The sequence below is a fragment of the Phocoena sinus genome, chromosome 8, assembly GCF_008692025.1.
Source record: "Phocoena sinus isolate mPhoSin1 chromosome 8, mPhoSin1.pri, whole genome shotgun sequence".
In the NCBI taxonomy this organism is placed as follows: domain Eukaryota; kingdom Metazoa; phylum Chordata; class Mammalia; order Artiodactyla; family Phocoenidae; genus Phocoena; species Phocoena sinus.
The window spans coordinates 70274045-70294493 of NC_045770.1; the positions used below are offsets into that span (position 1 = coordinate 70274045).

At 38.9% G+C, this 20449-nt stretch overlaps 1 protein-coding gene across 7 annotated transcripts in view; it reads right to left on the reverse strand.

Annotated features, from left to right (window-relative positions):
- Positions 1–20449, reverse strand: part of SOX6 (SRY-box transcription factor 6) — a 624715-nt gene that overhangs the window by 74112 nt on the left and 530154 nt on the right. For 4 of the 7 annotated variants that reach the window (XM_032641114.1, XM_032641111.1, XM_032641109.1 and 1 more), the window contains 2 exons: positions 14105–14330; positions 10909–11096 (listed from right to left, as the gene is read on the reverse strand). In XM_032641114.1, coding sequence (XP_032497005.1) covers positions 10909–11096; positions 14105–14330 — 414 coding nt within the window. The remainder of the gene's footprint in view (positions 1–10908; positions 11097–14104; positions 14331–20449) is intronic. The other 3 variants (XM_032641113.1, XM_032641112.1, XM_032641110.1) reach the window with 1 other exon arrangement.

Here is a 20449-nt window from a genome sequence, read left to right on the forward strand (position 1 = left end):
ACACTCTTGCACTATTGGTGGGAATGTAAATAGATACAGCCACTATGGAGAACAAAATGGAGGTTCCTTAAAAAACTAAAAATAGAACTCCCATACGACCCAGCAATCCCACTACGGGGCATACAGCCTGAAAAAACTATAATTCAAAAAGAGTCATGTACCACAAGTTCATTGCAGCTCTATTTACAATAGCCAGGACATGGAAGCAACCTGAGTGTCCACTGATAGATGAATGTATAAAGAAGATGTGGCACATGTATACAATGGAATATTACTCAGCCATAAAAAAGAAACGAAATTGAGTTATTTGTAGTGAGGTGGATGTACCTAGAGTCTGTCATACAGAGTGAAGTGAGTCAGAAAGAGAAAAACAAATATTGTATGCTAAAACATACATATGGAATCTAAAAAAAAATAAAGTAAAGTGGTTCTGAAGAACCCAGGGGCAGGACAGGAATAAAGACGTAGACGTAGAGAATGGACTTGTGGGCACAGGGAGGGCGAAGGGTAAGCTGGGATGAAGTGAGAGGGTGGCATGGAAATATATATACACCACCAAATGTAAAATAGATAGCTAGTGGAAAGAAGCCACATAGCACAGGGAGATCAGCTCAGTGTTTTGTGTCCACCTAGAGGGGTGGGATAGGGAGGTGGGAGGGAGACGCAAGAGGGAGGAGATATGGGGATATATGTATATGTATAGCTGATTCACTTTGTTGTAAAGTAGAAACTAACACACCACTGTAAAGCAATTATACTCCAATAAAGATGTTGAAAGAAAGAAAGAAAGGAAGGAGAAAGAAAGAAAGTTACATGGCTTTGAGACAAAGCAACAGACTGATTCAGAAGCAGAAATAAGAATCAAGCTTATCTACTACTAAGCCAGACATTAGAGAGATTTGCAAAAAGCTAAAACAAAGCCATTCTTCTTACTATTTTGTTATTTTGAAAAATATACTTAATACTTAAAAATGTTATTTATATTAACATCTAATGGTTTTATTATGATTTTTAAATGAATAAATAATTTTTAAGTTTTAATATTATATATTATAAACATTTATATATATAAATATGTGTGTGTGTGTGTGTGTGTGTGTGTGTGTGTGTAAAGGGGCCCTGGGATCAAAAAAGTTGAAAATAGGGGCTTCCCTGGTGGCGCAGTGGTTGAGAGTCCACCTGCCGATGCAGGGGACACGGGTTTGTGCCCCAGTCTGGGAAGATCCCACATGCCACGGAGCAGCTGGGCCCGTGAGCCATGGCCGCTGAGCCTGCGCGTCCGGAGCCTGTGCTCCGCCAATGGGAGAGGCCACAACAGTTAGAGGCCTGCGTACCACAAAAAAAAAAAAAAAAAAGTTGAAAATAGCTGATCTAGAAGGACTAAGAGATTAGATCTAGAAGGATTAAGGATTAGAAAGTACTTGCCATAGTGGGAGGTTAGGGCTATAACATTCTTATTATTAATAAATGTGCTCCATACATACCCAAACCAACAACTCTTTACGCAAAATTATTAACTGTGTTGTGTCAAATTTTAACCCTTTCACTGGGAGATCCTTTAACTGGACATGGCCGTTTTTTTAAAAATCTTGCTTTACAATGGTGTGTTAGTTTCTGCTGTATCACAAAGTGAATCAGCTATACATATACATATATCCCCAAATCCCCTCCCTCTTGCATCTCCCTCCCACCCTCCCTATCCCACCCCTCTAGGTGGTCACAAAGCACGGAGCTGATCTCCCTGGGCTATGCAGCTGCTTCCCACTAGCTATCTGTTTTACATTTGGTAGTGTATGTATGTCCATGCCACTCTCTCACTTTGTCCCATCTTACCCCTTCCCCTCCCTGTGTCCTCAAGTCCATTCTCGATGTCTACGTCTTTATTGGACATGGCCTTTTGATTTAAAACATTTGTTGTAAACAAAACTAAAAGTCTTATATTTACTCCTCCCCCCACCCCAACCCTAGGAAGTATCCTGAACCTTTTAAACTGAGATAAATTCTCACCATTCATTCCATTTAACCTGCAGAGAAGAGAAGAGCCAAACAAGTTTGTTGTTGTTTTTTATGAATTGGGTCTTAAACTAGTAGCTAGGCAACCAATCAAATAACCCTGACAACAAAAATAAAAGGAACTTAACAATGACATTGAACTTAATGATAGCCAGGAGTCTACATACAGCACTGTTTAGTTGTTCAATGTTATTGGTTCAAATGTAAAGTCTAACACTAATAAAACTTACATTTTTTTTCTAATTTATGTCATTTTTGACCTTTGTACGCTGTTTTAGAAAAACACTATCACAAGTATACATATAGTTAGTTACTCCTTTACAAGAAATACACATGAAGCATATATATCTAGGTAGACTTCTTTATCTCGTGATTTTAGCATTCACTTCATTGAAATTGATGTTTGAAACTCAGAGGTATGTCTTGTTTTAGATTTTAGCTAAAATTGCCCTGTCAATCTCACAGAGATGTAGCGAACAAATGAGACGATAGAGAGGTAATGATGGAGCAAAGTGATCTAGAGCTGGTGTTAGGTCCCTAATCTGCAAAACAAGGACAATATTATCTATATCCTTGAATTTGGAAAGGTTCAAGAGAGATAACATATGTGATAATATTTTTTTTTTTGCAGTACGTGGGCCTCTTACTGTTGTGGCCTCTCCCGTTGCGGAGCACAGTCTCCAGACGCACAGGCTCAGCGGCCATGGCTCACAGGCCCAGCCGCTCCGCGGCATGTGGGACCTTCCCGGACTGGGGCACTAACCCGCGTCCCCTGCATCGGCAGGCAGACTGTCAACCACTGCGCCACCAGGGAAGCCCCTGTGATAATATTTTTGAACCATAGAAGCACTATAAAAATGTTTCTTGTCAGGATGTGAAAAGTACCACATAAACTTTTTTTTAAAAACCAACTATTGGGACTTGCCTGGTGGCACAGTGGATAAGAATCTGTCTGCCAATGCAGGGGACACAGGTTCAAGCCCTGGTCCAGGAGGATCCCACATTCCACAGAGCAACTAAGCCCATGCGCCAAAACTACCGAGTCTCCGCTCTAGAGCCCGTGCACCACAACTACTGAAGCACGTGCGCCTAGAGCCCATGATCCACAACAAGAGAAGCCACCACAGTGAGAAGCCCACACACCACAACAAAGAGCAGCCCCCGCTCACCGCAACTAGAGAAAGCTCGCGTGCAGCAACGAAGACCCTACGCAGCCAAAAATAAATAAATTAACTGAATAAATTTTTTAAAAACCCAACTATTAGGTTTCCCTGGTGGCACAGTGGTTGAGAGTCCGCCTGCCGATGCAGGGGACACAGGTTCGTGCCCCGGTCCGGGAAGATCCCACATGCCGCAGAGCGGCTGGGCCCGTGAGCCATGGCCACTGAGCCTGCGCGTGCAGAGCCTGTGCTCCGCAACGGGAGAGGCCACATCAGTGAGAGGCCCGCGTACCGCAAAAAAAAAAAACAAAAAAAAACCCAACTATTGCTCTGCTTTGCAAAAGAGGATGCTATAATTAGAATTTGTCCCCTTACTGTAAAATCTCTAATATGCCCAAACTGCTCATAGTACAAGCTGTCAATATCTTGGGAATAAGCTGACATACACAAAAGCACAACTGAACATGTTAGTCAACTGCTCACAAAAATTACCGTCCTGATTAATCAATACTATGTACTCCTTTGGAGTAAATAACCTCACTAGTCTGTGTGCTATATAAGAAACTCATTTATTCCAAACACACTTTGCTAAATAATTTGCTCACAATCCCCTTTCACTTATTGTTGTACAGCTATATTGATCTTCTGTCTGAACTTACCCTGTCATGCAACAATGAATATCTGAATCAATTGTATAAGTAACAAGGAGCTGTGGCAACTGACAATGTGAAGCAGAAGACGTCTAGTATGTTTTTCATTTCCAATAAAAGGGGGCAGTATTACATCAGTGTAATACTGATGTACTATTCTGATGTTTTTGCAAAGTATGGGTGAGAAGCAAGAATCTACACTTGTAAAAAATGAACAACTGCTTTCTTGAACAAACAGGAAGAAGTTTACAATGTGCCTTAGTGACCGGATTATTATTTTCCTATTTACTTGATTGAAAAAATATAATTTTGGCATGAGAAATGCATATAGTTATCAAGGATCAGGTTAAGTATTCTCAAAAGTCATAGATTGAAATTCTGATTTTTCTGGAAATATATTAAAGTATATATTAAATTAGTAGGAGCAAAAGCTCCCTAGCACACTAATATTATAAAATCTGAACATTATCATGTTGGCTATGAGCAGATCCTAGCAAGTAACTAGGGTATACCAGGTTACTTTAAGAGTGAAAAAGAAAAATGCATATCTTGAGTTTGTAAGAAGGTGCCTGTTAGCTTCTAACTAACCTTCTACTCTATCTTAAGACATTTTGGCTCCAAGGAGTAGTAGGTTAATCCATTCACCTTTGGAGAGTGTCAAAGAGTGAAAATTTAATAAAGTTAACAACAGGTTTGACCACCTGTCTGAGCTTCTAAAGTGGAAAAGGACCTAATATTAACGGAGCACCTCCTGTGCCAGATATGTGCTCTACATATGTTTTCCCTCAAAATGATCCTTTAAGGAAAGGATAATTATCTCCATTTTATAGGTATGTTCATTGAGACTCACAGAGGTTAAGTAACTTATTTAAATAACACTGTTAGAAAACAGGACAGGCTGCTTCCAAGATTAATCCTAGAAACTGAGACACAGGATTAACCAACTCCCAAACCCATGCTCTTTCCAATACACCATGTGGCCTCTAATTCTATTACTGCTCCTGGTCTAGCCACCTCTTCTGTCTCTTTGTCTGTACTAGCATCATTTGATGTTCTGTTTTCTGACTGATATCTTTCCAGAGCCACAACCAATGGACATCATGGTAGGGAAGAATGCCCTACCCAGACATAAGGTGAAAAGTATACAGGAAGCAGGGGTCTCAGTGCTTTTCTGCTTCACTGTTTCTGTTTATTTTTACCCTGTCTTATTCCATCAAAGGTTTTGGATTGCAAATGTAAAAAGTACTTCTGTATGTAATAAGCTTAAAGATCTCATAGACAATTAGTAAATGAATTTAATACTGTTCTATAAATAGAAATATCATTGATTAAGAATTAGGAAAGCTGAGATTTAATTCCCGCTCTGACATGAATCCATTATGTGAACATGGGTAAGTCATTTTCTTTCTTTAGGTCTCAGTTTTCCTGTCTGTGAATTGAAGCTATTGGACCAGGTCAAATGTTATATCCCCTCCAGTTCTTTCACTCTAGTTTTAATCCCACAAATATACTTCAGAGGCAGATAGAGTGTGATAATAGTGTTCATGGTAGCTCATTTTGACACCCGATAAGGTCAAGAATTTTTCTTAAGAGATTCACAGAAGATGAAGGGAACAGCAGCTCAGGCCACATATATAATGTGTAATCGGCCTATTTATGAGCAACTCTGATCAGTAGGTAATCAGTTTTCTGGCTCCTCAAGGTTATTAAGATGACCAAAATAACCAGATACCTAAGTTACAAAATACCTATGCAGGAAAGTGCTCTAACCAATCACCGAGTCAGCATTCAAATATCAAGGAAGTCAGAAAAGTTACAAAATGCACCTTAACACTAAGAAGGCCCACCCTGCCTTGCCTCTCTTCTAGCCAGATGCGCTTAGCTTAGCTCTAAGGACATTTGGAAGCTGCCTATCTAAAATTCTGCAGTGTATTTTTCTGACTGAAATTCTGTCTTAGAGAGGTCAAACAACAAAATTTGGTAAGCAATTAGCCTATAATATGATCTAGTTGCCCTGGGACTATGGGAGGTGGTTGGTGTTCTTGCTGTGGAAGAAAGCTAAAACCCAGGGAAGTACCTTAGACTTCGGCTGGCAAGACACTCATGATCCATGCACAGCAGCTGTGTTGAAATGATGGAGCATAACAGTTCCTAAGGCGCCGTTACAGTCTATTGTCCCTACAATCTATATATTTAACAGACCCTAAATATCCGGTGACACAGCCAACCAGAACAACTCCATTGGTGCCGTTCTGGCTGATCAAGTCAACAATGTTTCGTTTTAAAGTGTCAGAATAGGGGTTTACCCAATAAAGTGAAATACGCCATGGGTAAACGTGTATTCATATGGACATATATGTGATTCTGTATGTGTCATAATGACATAAGCACCCCTATGCCTGTGTAGTAAATGTTTCCCCTCAGTTATGAAACATACAAAGCATGTTTTATATACATCTAATGTTAGTAAATGTCACAAAAACAACTCTACAATGGACATTGTGATGCATTGCCCAGATACCCCTTCAGGACTGATTTTTTCCTCAGCTGCAGGGAACATTGTTGCTCACCCTCAGCTCTTGGCCCTCTTCGGCACTGCCTCAACTAAAGAGAGTCACATCACCTAAGGTTATGTCCCTTTCCCAGGGTAACCCTCATCCAATGACTGGTTGATACAAGTGTATAAAAGTTCACCCCCTCCATCCAACTTGGGACAATTCTGCATGGCCATGGCCATGGCCATCTCAAAGCTTCATATGACGTTGGCTAAGGCTTTGGTTAAGACTGCATCACAGTCCTGCTTTCATCCTTTCCCTTCTACAGGTGGCAATCAGAAAGAGCACCCCCCCAATAAACCTGCTCGTTAATCTCCATCTCACAGTCTGCTTCTCAGGGAACTCAAATCTGTGACATGCTCATTTGTAAAAAGATCTCCAAATATGAGCGTGATGAGCTATGCTTTATAAATTACAAGGTGTCATGACACAAACACTGAGAAAAAAATCTCTAAAACTGTATTATGGTTTACAAGAATAAATTCAGAAATCTAATTTATGGATCTTTACATTTAAGGAAACTGAGGTAATTCCAAAGAGGACAATTTTGAAGACAGTTAAACTGAATTTGCCACAATCCATTTTACCAATCTTATTGCACATTATATATTTACCCTCTTTGATCTCAGAAGAAAATATGATTCTCAGAAGAAAAGGTAGTGTCTTCTGAAACCTCATAAAATTAAGATGGATATTTTGATTACAAGAGAGCCAAATCGACTATCACAGGAGCCCTTTAACATTGCTCTTAATTTACTCTTCTGGCTGCAACAAACCTAGCAAACAAGGATAGATACATACTGGGTCTAGAAACTAAACAAAGCCTACACATCCACAAATATACATTCAAAAGAGTGACATTATTTGGGAGGGAGATCATGTAAAGGAGAGCTTGTGAGCACAACATCCCTGAATATGATGGACTTTTCCGGTGCCCCAAATTCAACCCCAATAAAGTCATCTACTGAGACAACAACTCCCTTCAACTGGGAAACCAGGGTTTTCTGATTCTGTAGAAGCCACTTTGCCACTTATCTTCAGGAGCTCAATTACATTCAGTGTGATATGTTTTAGGACAAGTTTAGATTCATTATTATTATTTTTCAACCTTAACCTAATCTCTCATCTCTCTCTCATGGCTTCCAACACAAATTCAGGTGTTATTATTCTGGAGCCTCAGACTTCCTTCCTCCATATGAATTTTAAAAAGTCAATGAGAAATACTTAAAATTAACCTGTAGTATTTGAAGTTAATAGAGTCTTAAGCTTGAACTTCAACCAATGATATAAATTCAACCATATAGGGTCACTGTGTCAGACAAAGAGAGAGAGTCACTGCAGGAAGCAAGGGATGTCCAGTGTCAATTTACTCCTAGGTTGAGTGCAAACCTATCAGGATGCCGCTAGTCTAAGCCTGCTTAATGTGACGGGGGAGCTTCACTGAAAGGCACAGTTGCTGCAACAATATGGAATTTATTTCTTATTTTCCCCCCTAGCTAAATGGCATATACACATTCTGTTTTAAATATTCTCTATGTTAATATTCCAAACAAAAATTTCTAGATGCATTTCTCAAAGAAATATCTCATTCATAACATTAATCAAAGGTAAATGATTCTTCATAATTTAAAAACAAGTATGATTATTTAAATAAAATAACTTGGTTTTTTGTGGAATAAAGTTTCTGAAATGTATTAATTCTAAATATATTTATTTAGCTCAGTGATTTTTCAACCCGGGGTAATGTTGTCCTCCCTCCCCCAATAGGGGACATTTAGCAATGTCTGGAGACATTTTCGGTTGTCACAAAAGGAGTGGTGCTACTACTGGCATCTAATGAGTAGGGGCCAGATTAGCCACCCATGACAAAGAATTCTCCAGCCAAAAACGCCAATAATGCTGAGGGTGAGAAACCGTGATCTAACTTAATAAATCTGAAGTTGCCATAGTTTTGTGCATCAACTCAGTTAGAAAGCAGTTTAACTATGTGAGTTGGTCAATATGCCAACTTCTGAAAAATCTAACTCTGTTTCCTTCTGCTGACCCTTCCATTATTATGTGAGGAGCTCATATCTGTGACAAAATAATACATTTATTCTATATATTCAAAGATCACCCATAGTTTAGTCTACAAGCTATGGGAAACATAAGAAAGTGCCTACTCTGTACCAGGAGCTTTGTTAGGTATATTCATTTATATCTTATTTCATTGTAACCCAGATTACTACCCTCACATTACAGATGAAGAACTTGAGATTCAGAGAAGTTATTCAACTTACCAAATATCACACAGCTGGCAAGTGACAACTCAGTGCCTACCATTCCAAGTGAGAATATATAGTTTTAAACTCATTAATACTTTCTTGCATATGCAAAGAAAACTTCTGAATCATTATGATAGTTAATGGGGTGAGGAGGGTAATTAGCTTTTAACCATGTATCTGTCTGTATTATTAGAATTTTCAGTAAGCATATACTACTGTCATTTGAAAACTCATAAATTTTAAAAGACTCAGTTAAACAAATCACTAACATCCTTCTCATATTAATTTTAGGATTAACCATTGACAAAACCATAAGGTAGGAGATGGTCTCTGGTGCATGTACCCATTCTCTTGCTTTTAACCCAATTTCCCACCCAGTATCCCTATGCCAAAATGTGTTTACCTATCTAGGTCCCCAAGAAATATCTTACAGTTATTCACATTAAGATTAAATATGTTACTATTTCATGGTGCTCACTGAGTATATAGTATAGTGTCTTAGTCAAAAGATTGACTGTGTTTATCTCTAGTATCAGAGTGGTAGAAAAGGTCTGGGGGCAAGGCTTTTCTTTTCTTGTGGTCCTGAAACCTTACTGTATATGTAACCATCTACTGAGGCAGTTCTTAAAGAGGGGCTCTGCTCTGTGAGCCCACTGCCAAAGATGGAGCACTTAATGGGGAGTGGGGCACCTAAGGGATTGAGCAGATCCGGTGACTGGCATGTGCATAGCAGGTCTCCAATATATAAAATTTATGGCTTAACCAACACCAAAAGACCCACCATTCCCCCAGACAGTTTCTCTCTTACCTGGTGTGAACCTCCCGCCAAGAGATCAATCGAGGTGGAGGAGGGAGGAGGCAAATAATGAATAATTTAACATATTATATAATCTGTCTATTTATCTATAGGAAATGGGGTCTTTGCAGATATAATCAAGTTAAAATAAGGTCACACTGGATTAGGGTGGACCCTAAATCCAATGACTGATGTCCTTATAAGAAGAGGGAGATTTGGAGACAGGGGGACATACACAGAGGGAAGATAGCCATGTGAAGAGGGAGGCAGAAACTGGAGTGATGCAGAGACAAGCCAAGGAATGGCAAGGATCATTCATTCATCCAATAATCGGAATTCTTCACCCAGTGTATGACAACAGCCTCTCAGCTGGTCTGCCCATTTCCATTCTTAACCTCCTGCAGCCTGTTCTTGCACATTAGGCAGAATGATCCTTTTATATGTAAATCAGCTCATGTCAATGTCCTGGACAAAACCAGTCTAGGAATTCCCACAGGACTCAGAGTGAAACACAAAGCCTTTCCAAGGCCTACAGGTCTAACACACTCTACCCCAGGCTATCACTTTACTTCACGTCCCACTGCTCTCCCTTCCCTCAAGCTGCTCTTGCCACGCTGGTCTCCTCGTTGCTGGTCCTACACTCTAAGAGCTTCTAAGCTTATTGTTCCCGCTGCCTGGATGCTCTTCATGTGGCCTGCACAGGGGTTCCTTCGGATCTCTCTACTCCGTAACACTTCCGCAGAGTCCCTACCAACCTATTTAAAAGCACAATCCTGTAACGCCCTATTCCCTTAACTTGCTTCCATTTTTCTCATGGCATTGAGTCACCTCCTGATGTTATTGACATTACTCATTATGTATTTAACTGCTTATTTTTTCCTCATCTGTGTTCCCCTATTAGAATGTAAGCTCTATAAGAACAGAGATTTTTGTCTGATTTGTTCACTGCTGTATCTCCGGTGCCTAGAACAGTGTCTATTACAGAATAAGCACTCGATAAATAATTTGTTGAATCAAAAACTAAATGAATGCATTTTGTAAGTTGCTTTGTTTTCTGTTTTGCCCAGGCAGATAGGAAGCTTAGTAATAAACTGAACGATGAGTCATGGTCATGTATTAGCCTTCACTGTGAGCATATATGCTTCTTCCTTTTTTAATATTCTGATGGTCTTGTGACGTCATACATCCCCTTTATTATAAGATATTTCTAAATATTTTGGAATGGGACAGATAAACACCAATAGACAGGTAGGTTGGGTGCCTGGTTGGGTACCTGGGAGGCGACCCACACTAAGTGGGAAAGGGTGTATTTGTTAATCAGCACTAATGATTAAGTGTGATGCAAGAAAGCCCTCAAGCTAGGACCCCAAATCTTTGGCTGCAGTCTGATGCTTGGGAGCCTGGAAAGAGCCAGATAAAAATGAGTCAATGGGTCTGGCAGAGCCAGAGAAGGAGGGAAGCAAGTTTTACCTTTTCATTCCTGCAGTTGTTCAGCCCCATATTATTCATGGTAGACAGTTTCCCATCAACACCATGCGGCTGTTGCTGCTGTTGCTCCCGCTGGATCTGTTCGCGCATCTTCCGAGCCTCCTGAATAGCTTTCATCACTGTATCCTGATCCCCAAACAGGGCAGGGGAGTTGAGACTGGACAGGATATCTGCATATACAGGATGCATTATTAGAGGCTTGTAAGGTTAGACTCTTAAAAAATACTGCTACTACCCACTCCCCTGTATAATACCACATTCTCTGAAGAAGGAAGAGACACATTTGCTATTAAGAAAACTGCAATACAGCACAGAAGTCCAGGGTAACGAGCTGTGCTGGGGTTGTTTTAGCCCTCGGAGGACCAGCGTTTCAGTTTATCTGGGTTCTGTCAACACAGCTCCTCACAGATGAAGGTTCCTAGATTCATATATATATATATATATTCTGGCTATATCTAAGAATTAGTGGGGCAGTAGTGGTGAAGAAAGGGGCTGGGGATGGGTGCAGAGACATCTGTGCAGGCTGACCATTATATCTGGTGTGCTAATACAGCAAAGTTGTTTCTGGCCCAGCCAAAAAAAATCTGTGAGGCTACATGTGTCCTTTGGCAGATATCTGTATCTGTGTGTTCATATGTCCACTGCAGGAGAGAAGGGGTGGGAAGGGGCATACCGCACTCTGTTCCCCAATCACTGGCTGGTTAGTGAAGCATTCTACTCACCATGCTGCCTCCGTTATTTACTAAGAGAATGACAGCCCATTTCCTACCCCCAACCGGAACACCCACCGTTCCCAGTTCCCTGTCTTCGTGATAGTAAGGCTGTACGTGTGGGAATGGATTTCACATAAGTATACAGCTTCAAATAAAGTGAAAACATTTACTTTCATTATATTCCATGCAACACAGAAGGACAAAATTCAAAATTAAACGAATTTTCCTCCATATCTTGCATTTTACTGTAGGTTAAAATTAATACTTTAGATGAGGCTTTCCAATTTTAGGCAAAAAGAAGGCAATTGCTTGCTGACTGATAGATTTCAGCTGCTGTGATAAAGTTTAATGGGATCAGCTTGCATGTATCCTGGTATGAGCATTTCATAGCACATGCATGTGTGTGTGTGTGTATGTGTGTATATCTGTGTGTGTGTGCACACACCTCACAGAGACAGAAGGGACAGAGGAAATCAGACTACAATCAAGCTCACATCACACGTTTATGTGTGTGCAGTGCATGTGTGTATGTACTTGAGTTTAGAAAATACCACCAACACTATCTATGGAAAAGTTCTAGAAAGTTAAACAGCCACTTTTTAGGATATAGAAAACCCATATCTTTTGCTCTGAAGCTTTTCTGATTAAAAAAAAAAATTCTATCCAGTATTGTCTGGACAAGAGTACTATTACTTCAGCTCATTTCTAGCTCACGATCTAAAGAATACGCTCTGCTGAGGTATAAACTCCATAAGAGCAGGGCCTGTGAAACAGTCGTCTTTGTCCCTCACAATGCTCAGTACAGAAGACAAATGCTTTCCAAACAAAATTCAGAAGTGGATTATAGGAGGGCCATTTCAAGATCAAGCCTATTATTTATCCTCATGTTGGCTTTTTTTCCCCCTCATCTCACGACTTTCAACAATTCAGCAATCATATTCACATGCTGGAAATGATTCATTTCTCTTTCCCACAGCAATCCCACTGACTTGGAGTGAAAACCTCTGGGCCCCTGAAAGAGGCATCCTAACTCAAAAAGAGAATAGGCTGCTGTATGGATCCTAATGTCCCCAATTTCAATGAGGAAGATTTACATCTCATCATCAGAAGATTCACTTAGATTCAGCATAGCTCAGCATATATTCCAACTGTGAGTTTATAAAAAGAGCAATATATGAGTTATATGTCAGAGGACCTGGATTCTAGTTTTGACTCTGCTAATTAATACCTACATGGCTGTGGGCAAGTCATTTTAACTGTAAGACCACAATTTATTATACAATGAGAGTAATAATAATATATTACCTAACTCATTCGATTATTGCATAAAATCAAATGAGATAAGATAGGCAAAATGGTTTTTTAAATTGTAAATGGCTACACTTACACATTATTTTATTTATTACAGGAAGCAATTCAGGCTATAGGATTCAACAACACAAGGAAGGTAATATGGTGAAGAAATGCTAGTTCTAGTCCTTAATCCCTTTGAAAGTTTGTGTCTTTATTTGAAAATTAAGAGACTTATAGAGCATAGTAACAATAATGTTCATATTTATTTGGCTCTCTGCTACTACATGCTTTCGTGCTTTCCCAATTACTGTCTCATTCCACATGTATATGTAAATGTGTTGCTATTCAGTTGTCCAGTCTTTTTAAATTGCATGCCTTCTGGGTGCCAGATACCATGTTAGGCACTTTATATATTTTTTCTCTTTTAATTCTCATAACAACCTATGAGCTAGGTAATAATATTTCCCTTCCAGATATTAGGAAACTGAGTTCAAAAATATTAAATAATTTTCACAGGGTCACATAGCTAGTAAGTAAAGGCTCTCTCTCAGTCCAAGTCTGCCTGATGCCAAATCCCATTTTTTTCTCTATACTTCTCATACCTGGGTATGAATATCCCTAGAGATACCCGGCAATACATCAGAGAATGTAAGGAGGCAGAGGATCACTATGACATATCTTACTAGACATTAACTTTATTTCATATGATGGCAATCAAGCGTGTCATTCATATTTGCTTCAATGCAAAACTGATATGGGATAAGATGTAAAATTCACAAACATTTTACAAAGAAAATATAAAATGTCAAACAAATTTTGGACTTTTGGCAGGCAGCTTTTAGGCCAGGTTCCTTTAGGCCCTTGGAGGGTTCATGCTCACTCTTAATCTGCCTAGAGTTCCTTCAGTGGCAAAGCACTGACCAAACACAGAAATTTCTAAGTCTGTGAGTGTTGGATCTAACTCATCATCATCTGAAGAACCCATCCCAGCAGGATTTATATTATAACCTTTTCTAAAAGTTCTAGTCACCCAAGACACTATAACTGGGTTATGTTTCAGTAGAAAAGATTTTACTTTTACTTTATTTACTTTCACTTTTTTTTTTCTTGGACTAAGGAACACTTTGGAAACAAGAATCAGTCATCAGTAAACATGTTTTGCTTTCTTTTACCTAATTCGTAAGTCTCTTCCTGGTGTTGACCTTTCCATTTACCTAAAGAGGATCCTCTTCCCAAGCTTCCTCCAATGGGGCTGGGGATGCTGCTTTTGTTAGGCAGATTGACAGGGCTGGTTTTGCTGGCTGGAAAGAGGCTTTGGGTGGGAGATGTTGGAGACTTTACAGGCTCAGCTGTCTTGGGTCGGGATGAGAGATTCAGCGGCTGTGCTGCTGCTTCATCCTACAAGTTTACCATAAATAATTATTTTTTTTTAAATGAAGCACATTATCACTTAGTAAGCCACAGTTATTTTATACCTCAGAGACAATGCCACATTCTCCTGCGATAATAACAAAAGAAGCTAATGATCTACCCCCTTGAAGATTCATCAGAAGGAAACCTCATTAATTTCCCTGTGTTATGTTTCTATTTACATTAACTGTGCAGTTGGATCATTCTTTTTGCCAAATAAAAACTGAATTAGCTCACATTACAGCTTAATTTCCTAATGTGTTTTCAGGGATCTAAATTAACCTAGGGCATTTACAAAGAATTATTTAAAATTTCAGCAGCTCTGTAGTGCTTCTGTGTTATTCTCTCTGAAAAGTTCCTGGAACTATAAATAGGCTCTGCCACTAATTTTTTAATATATATTTTAAATCAAACAATAGCAAGTACTTTAAAAATGGAAACACAAAGCCTTCCTCTGCTCTTCTGGGCCTTTGCCCAGGGAGCCGCATGCCACAGCATGGCTTCTATGTGGCTTCCTGGGTGTGGGCACTCTTCATGGTCTATATTCCGGTCTCTATTTATGTTTAAAATTAATTTTTGCAAAGAGCAAGCACACATTATAATTATGTTTTACATACCATGCTATATACAATTTATTTTTCATGTCTAAAGTGATGTCTCTTTATATTCTTTGCTACATATATTTACAGAATGTCTATTTTAAGATGCCTGTTTTTCTATACTGAGCACAGTATTCAAATACCTGGCTTGTAACTCTGGTTTTAGCAGGAGCTTGAAAGCTAAGCTCCTCACCTTCATTTTGTTTCATTTATCCTGCCATAAAACACCCTTAACAACACTTCCATCATTCTAGAAATTTAATTGTAATATGAGCATATTCATTTAAATGTTCAGTTTTAAGATCTGCATTATTGTGTTTAAAATAAAACTGTCAGCAAATGTTAACTCCTGTTTTGCTTCTGAGAAGACACAGAGAACTTGCTTTTAATGTTATTGTTTAAAACACACAGTAGAGCTTGGAAACTGAACTTTCTCCCCTGCGGCAAACATGTGACCTCTCTGGGCTCGATTTCTTCATCTATAGAAAAAAGGGTCTGATTCTAGCTGATCTCTAAGGTCTCTTCCAGTACTAATGGTCACTGTTTAAGAGGGAACAAAAAGGGATGCCAGAAAACAGTACTCAGGAAGGAGGATTAGAAAGAGAAAACGAAAATAACATGCACAGAGGAACCTTTATGTACTAACACCATGCTAGACGTTTTCACAAATATTAGCTCATTTAACTACCAATAACTCTATGAGGCTGGGCAGTAGTATTCTAAATTTACAAAGGAAGAAGCAGTCAGAGTGATAAAATGACTGTCCAAAGTCATACATGGAGGGACAAAATTTGAATTATAGTTTATTGGGCTCCAAATCCCAGGCCCTTTTTCTACTAAACTATCAGCTAAAATAAGTCACTTGATAATGTAGGGATACCCTAGCTTCATTCTGTTGTTTTGTTTGTTTGTTTGTCTTGGTAGGAAATAAGTAATCTGGCACATCTATGGTGCAATGCACTTTTATCTCTATCCAGACATAGGATAGGTTCTCAGGAAACACAGTTGTATCCATTACAAATGTCAAAATTATCTGATATGCTTAATTACAATTTACCTGCCTTTGCTCTGAACTCAAAGGATATTAGACTAGTTAGTTCCTTTACTCCTATCTAAATAATAGTGATTTATAAGCTAGGTATTTAGTTAGTTTTCTCCACATTTCTTTTACTTGGGGTTTACCAAGCTTCATAAGGTACCTGAGTTCAGAGTTTTCCTCAAATTTGGAAAATTTTCAGCCATTACTTCTTCAAATATATTTTTCTGTCCCTTCCTTCTCCTCCTGGGGCTCCAGTTGCATATATGAGGCCATTTGATGTTCCACAGCACTGATAGTCTTTTTTCTATGTATTTCATTCTGGACAGTTTCATTGTTATGTCATCAAGTTCACTAGTCTTTTCTTCTATAATATCTAATCTGTTGCTATTGCAAAACAGTACTAATCCAGAGTACTTTTCATCTCAAACACTGTATTTTTCATCTCCAGACATTCAATATAAGTTTTCCATGTCTTGTTCTATAATGTTCATGTTTTCCTCTATATTCTTGAATATATGGAGTTTATAACACCTGGTTTTACTCAGTATTGAATATTAGGCAAACTTCACATATATTATGGGTTTGGTTCCAGACCACTGCAGTAAATCAAATATCACAATAAAGCGAGTCACATGAATTTTTGGTTTCCCAGTCCATATAAAACTTACGTCTATACACTACTGTAGTCTATTAAGTGTGCAACAGCATTATGCCTAAAAAAACAACGTATATACCTTAATTAAAAAATACTTTATTGCTAAAAAAATGCTAACCATCATCTGACTATGCAGGGTTGCCACAAACATTCAATTTGTAAAAAGTGCAATAGTTGTGAAGCACAATAAAATGAAGCTCAATAAAAAAGGTTATGGGACTTCCCTGGTGGCGCAGTGGTTAAGAATCTGCCTGCCAATGCAGGGGACAAGGGTTCGAGCCCTGGTCCGGGAAGATCCCACATGCCGCGGAGCAACTAAGCCTGTGCACCACAACTACTGAGCCTCTGCCCTAGAGCCCGCGAGCCATGACTACTGAGCCTGCGCGCCACAACTACTGAAGCCCACGTGCCTAGAGCTTGTGCTCTGCAACAAGAGAAGCCACCGCAATGAGAAGCCCGCACACCGCAACGAAGAGTAGCCCCCACTCTCCACGACTAGAGAAAGCCCACATGCAGCAACAAAGACCCAACACAGCCAAAAATAAAAATAAATAAATTTATAAAAAATAAATAAATAAAAAAGGTATGATTGTATATTCTAATTTATTATTTATTCTTATAATTCAATAATTGCCATTTCCACCAACAATGCCACTGAGCATGGGAAGCACCTATTAACTCCCAGTCAAGTCAGTCCCTTTCCACAATGGCAGGCCTGTTGTTGGTCCTCACAGCCTGTCCTGGCCCAAGAGAAACTTTGTGGGTGAACAGGAGCAGATATGCTTACCTCTTCACTTGGCTATAGTTGGAAGTCCCTTGTAAGAGCTGTTTTTACTGTCTTATCTACTAATTCTATCATCTGTGTTATTTTGGGGGTTGTTTCTAATGACTGATTATTCTTTTCATCATTGTTCATATTTTCTTGCTTCCGTGAAAGCCTGGTAATTATTGAATACATGCTCCACATTGTGAATTTTACAGTGTTGGGTTTCCTAGTTTGTATATTCCTTTAAGTATTTGTGGACTTTGTTCTGAGACATGGAAAGCCTTACTAGGCTTACTTTTAAGCTTTGTTAGGCAGGTCCAGAGCAGTCATTAATCTAGGGATAATCTGGCCCCACTAGTGAGGTAATATCCTGCTGGGGACTCTACTTGGTGCCCATGTGTCAAGTGATCTTTCCAGTCTGGCCAGTGGGAACACAAACCATTCTCAGTTCTTTGTGAACCTTGCAATGGTTTTGTCTGCTACATCTGGTCTTTTTCCCTGGCCTCAGATAGTTTCCTCACATGCAAATGCTGATCAGTACTCAGCTAAATACAGGGGAACCTTCTGCAGATTTCCAGTGCTCTCTCTCTATATACAGCTCCCTCCTCTGGTACTCTACCTCACAAGTTCCATCTACTTGGCATCCTTAAACTCTGAACTCTTGTCTCTCTACTCGGGAAGCCTTCCAAACTGCATGTGGCTACACGTCCTGCCCCACCCGCCCGCCCCCGCACTATTGCCTGGAAATTCTCTCTAGACAGTAAGATGGAACAACTGTGTTGCTTGCCTCACTTGTTTCTCTTCTATCAGGGGTCACTGGCCTGTACTCCTATTGGAAATGTCTGAAACTACTGTTTTATATATTGTGTCTTGAGTTTTACTTGTTTAAGTTTGGAGAGTAAGTAAATCCCTGTTCCTCCATAATGGTTTAAAATGGAAATCTTCTAGGTTTCTTTTAGGATCTCTCTCGGTATACAACCAGATAGTTCAGTTACAGCCACTACTACCACCCACCACCATCTTCTTTATTAGCATCAGATTATCATCAATGTCATCGCTATACTAACATTTATGGAATAGTCACTATATTCTAGAAGATGTATTATCTCATTTAAGACCCGTAAAAATATTAACTTCCATTTTACAGAGGCAAAAACTAAGGCTGAAAGAAGTAACTTGCCCAAGGTGACACATCTAGTAAAAGTGACAGAACTGACATTTGAACAGAAACATCCTTACTGCTGATGTTGACAATTATAGCAAATAAAAATTCTGGGGGAAAAAAGGAAAGGAAGACCGTCTATTTTTTATTTTTGTTACCTTCAGCTAACAATGCCCTATGTCACGTAGTCGTGTTATGTACAGAGGGAAAGAATGACTACAGAGAGAAACATGAAATATTTTAGTGACCATAATTCTTTCAATTAGCAAAATATAAGATTATTTTCAGAACTTCTGTAATAATAGGTAGGAGTTATTTTAAAAATTTAAAACATTTGCTTTATGTCTTGGTCTATATATTTTTACTCACACATACAATAAACAGTCTAATAAGTATAATAAATGCCTCCTTTGTTATTAACATAAAGTATAGTCAAGTCAAATTATATAGAGAACTCCCTAAGAATTTGCATGTGGTCAAGTGAGTAATAAAATTCAGTTGGCCCACAAAACTGGAATGGTAAAAGCAAATATAAACTTGAATCTAACCAGGGAACATTTTACTCATCCAGTAAAGGCTTGGTTTGGTGCAGTTCCATTTGGCCAACCCACTTATAAAATGACTTTTTCATGTTAAAATATCTAATACTCAATACCTCAAGTCACTGATGTTTGATATGCTTATACTCCAACAACTATAATTAAACAAAGTGCCTTGGTTAGAGTGGTAGTGTTCTCTTATTCACAAAAAGAAACTCTTGGAACACAAAATAAATAGTCTGTTTCCATAAGTTAATACTATCTTATTAAATGTAAACCGCCTATTGTCATATCTCAATATTTCTAACAACAAAGCATAAATGTTCATCTACTTCTTTGGAGAATCTAAAGGCATGGGTGGCATTAAATTAATTCCTTTGGGTGGGCACTGGCAGAACTATCCATCCTAATTATGTTTACTTCTTTTATCTTTGGTATTTGGGATCCATATTTTTTAAGGGCTTTTCTGAAATCTCAAAGTCCCTATCTGCAAGTTTTAGAAAATAAAACAATTTCAGTAATTCTGTGGCCTTCAATGCTGTTTTGTTGGCCTTAGATGTTTCCCATGTAATGAGTTAAAAATAATTGCAAAATTTCTCCAAGTGCAGTACTTTGGGCACATTACAATAATACATCTGTGCTTAACATATCCCGTAAAGTAGGTAAGTCAGTGATACAAAACAATTGTTTCTTTGAGCTGTCTGAATTTGTTAATTCAATACAGGAAGCAAAGGCAATCGCAAAAGCCTGTAAGTACCAGCTGCAGCACAAAGTTAGACTGGATCATCAATTCCCCTCTGTCACCAAGCACCTCCTGGCTACCCCATTTTAAGACACTGAAAATCAGTGAGGAAAGGATCTATTAATGTTTCAGTCATAACTTGGGCAATCTTGTTTATCCTATCGCAACTATATATGGCATCAAAGCATGATTACGTTATGACACCACTCATTCCTCAGAGCCACCACATTTATAACTATTTTTGAAGGAGAGAGCTTTATCAACAAACCATATAAAGTCTAGCACTGCGTTCTATTTTGTCAATCTAAAGTTTTGAGATCCTCCTCCTCTAGCACTGTACGTTGGCTCCCCACCTGTTTAAGGAAGTTAGAGAGAAGTGTCACAAGACTATGACAAAGACTGGTAATAAAACCATGGCCATTCATGCCAATGAACATTAAAAAATAAATGCCAGAATCCAAAGGGGAAAAATTCTTGAGAAGTAAGTATGCAGATATAGGTGAAGATCTCACAATATGGCACTATTGTTATCAAAAGGGAAACACCTGTTTCTCAGTGCTCAATCATGAAATTTACAATAAAGAGGAGCGTTTTGGGGTTCCTTT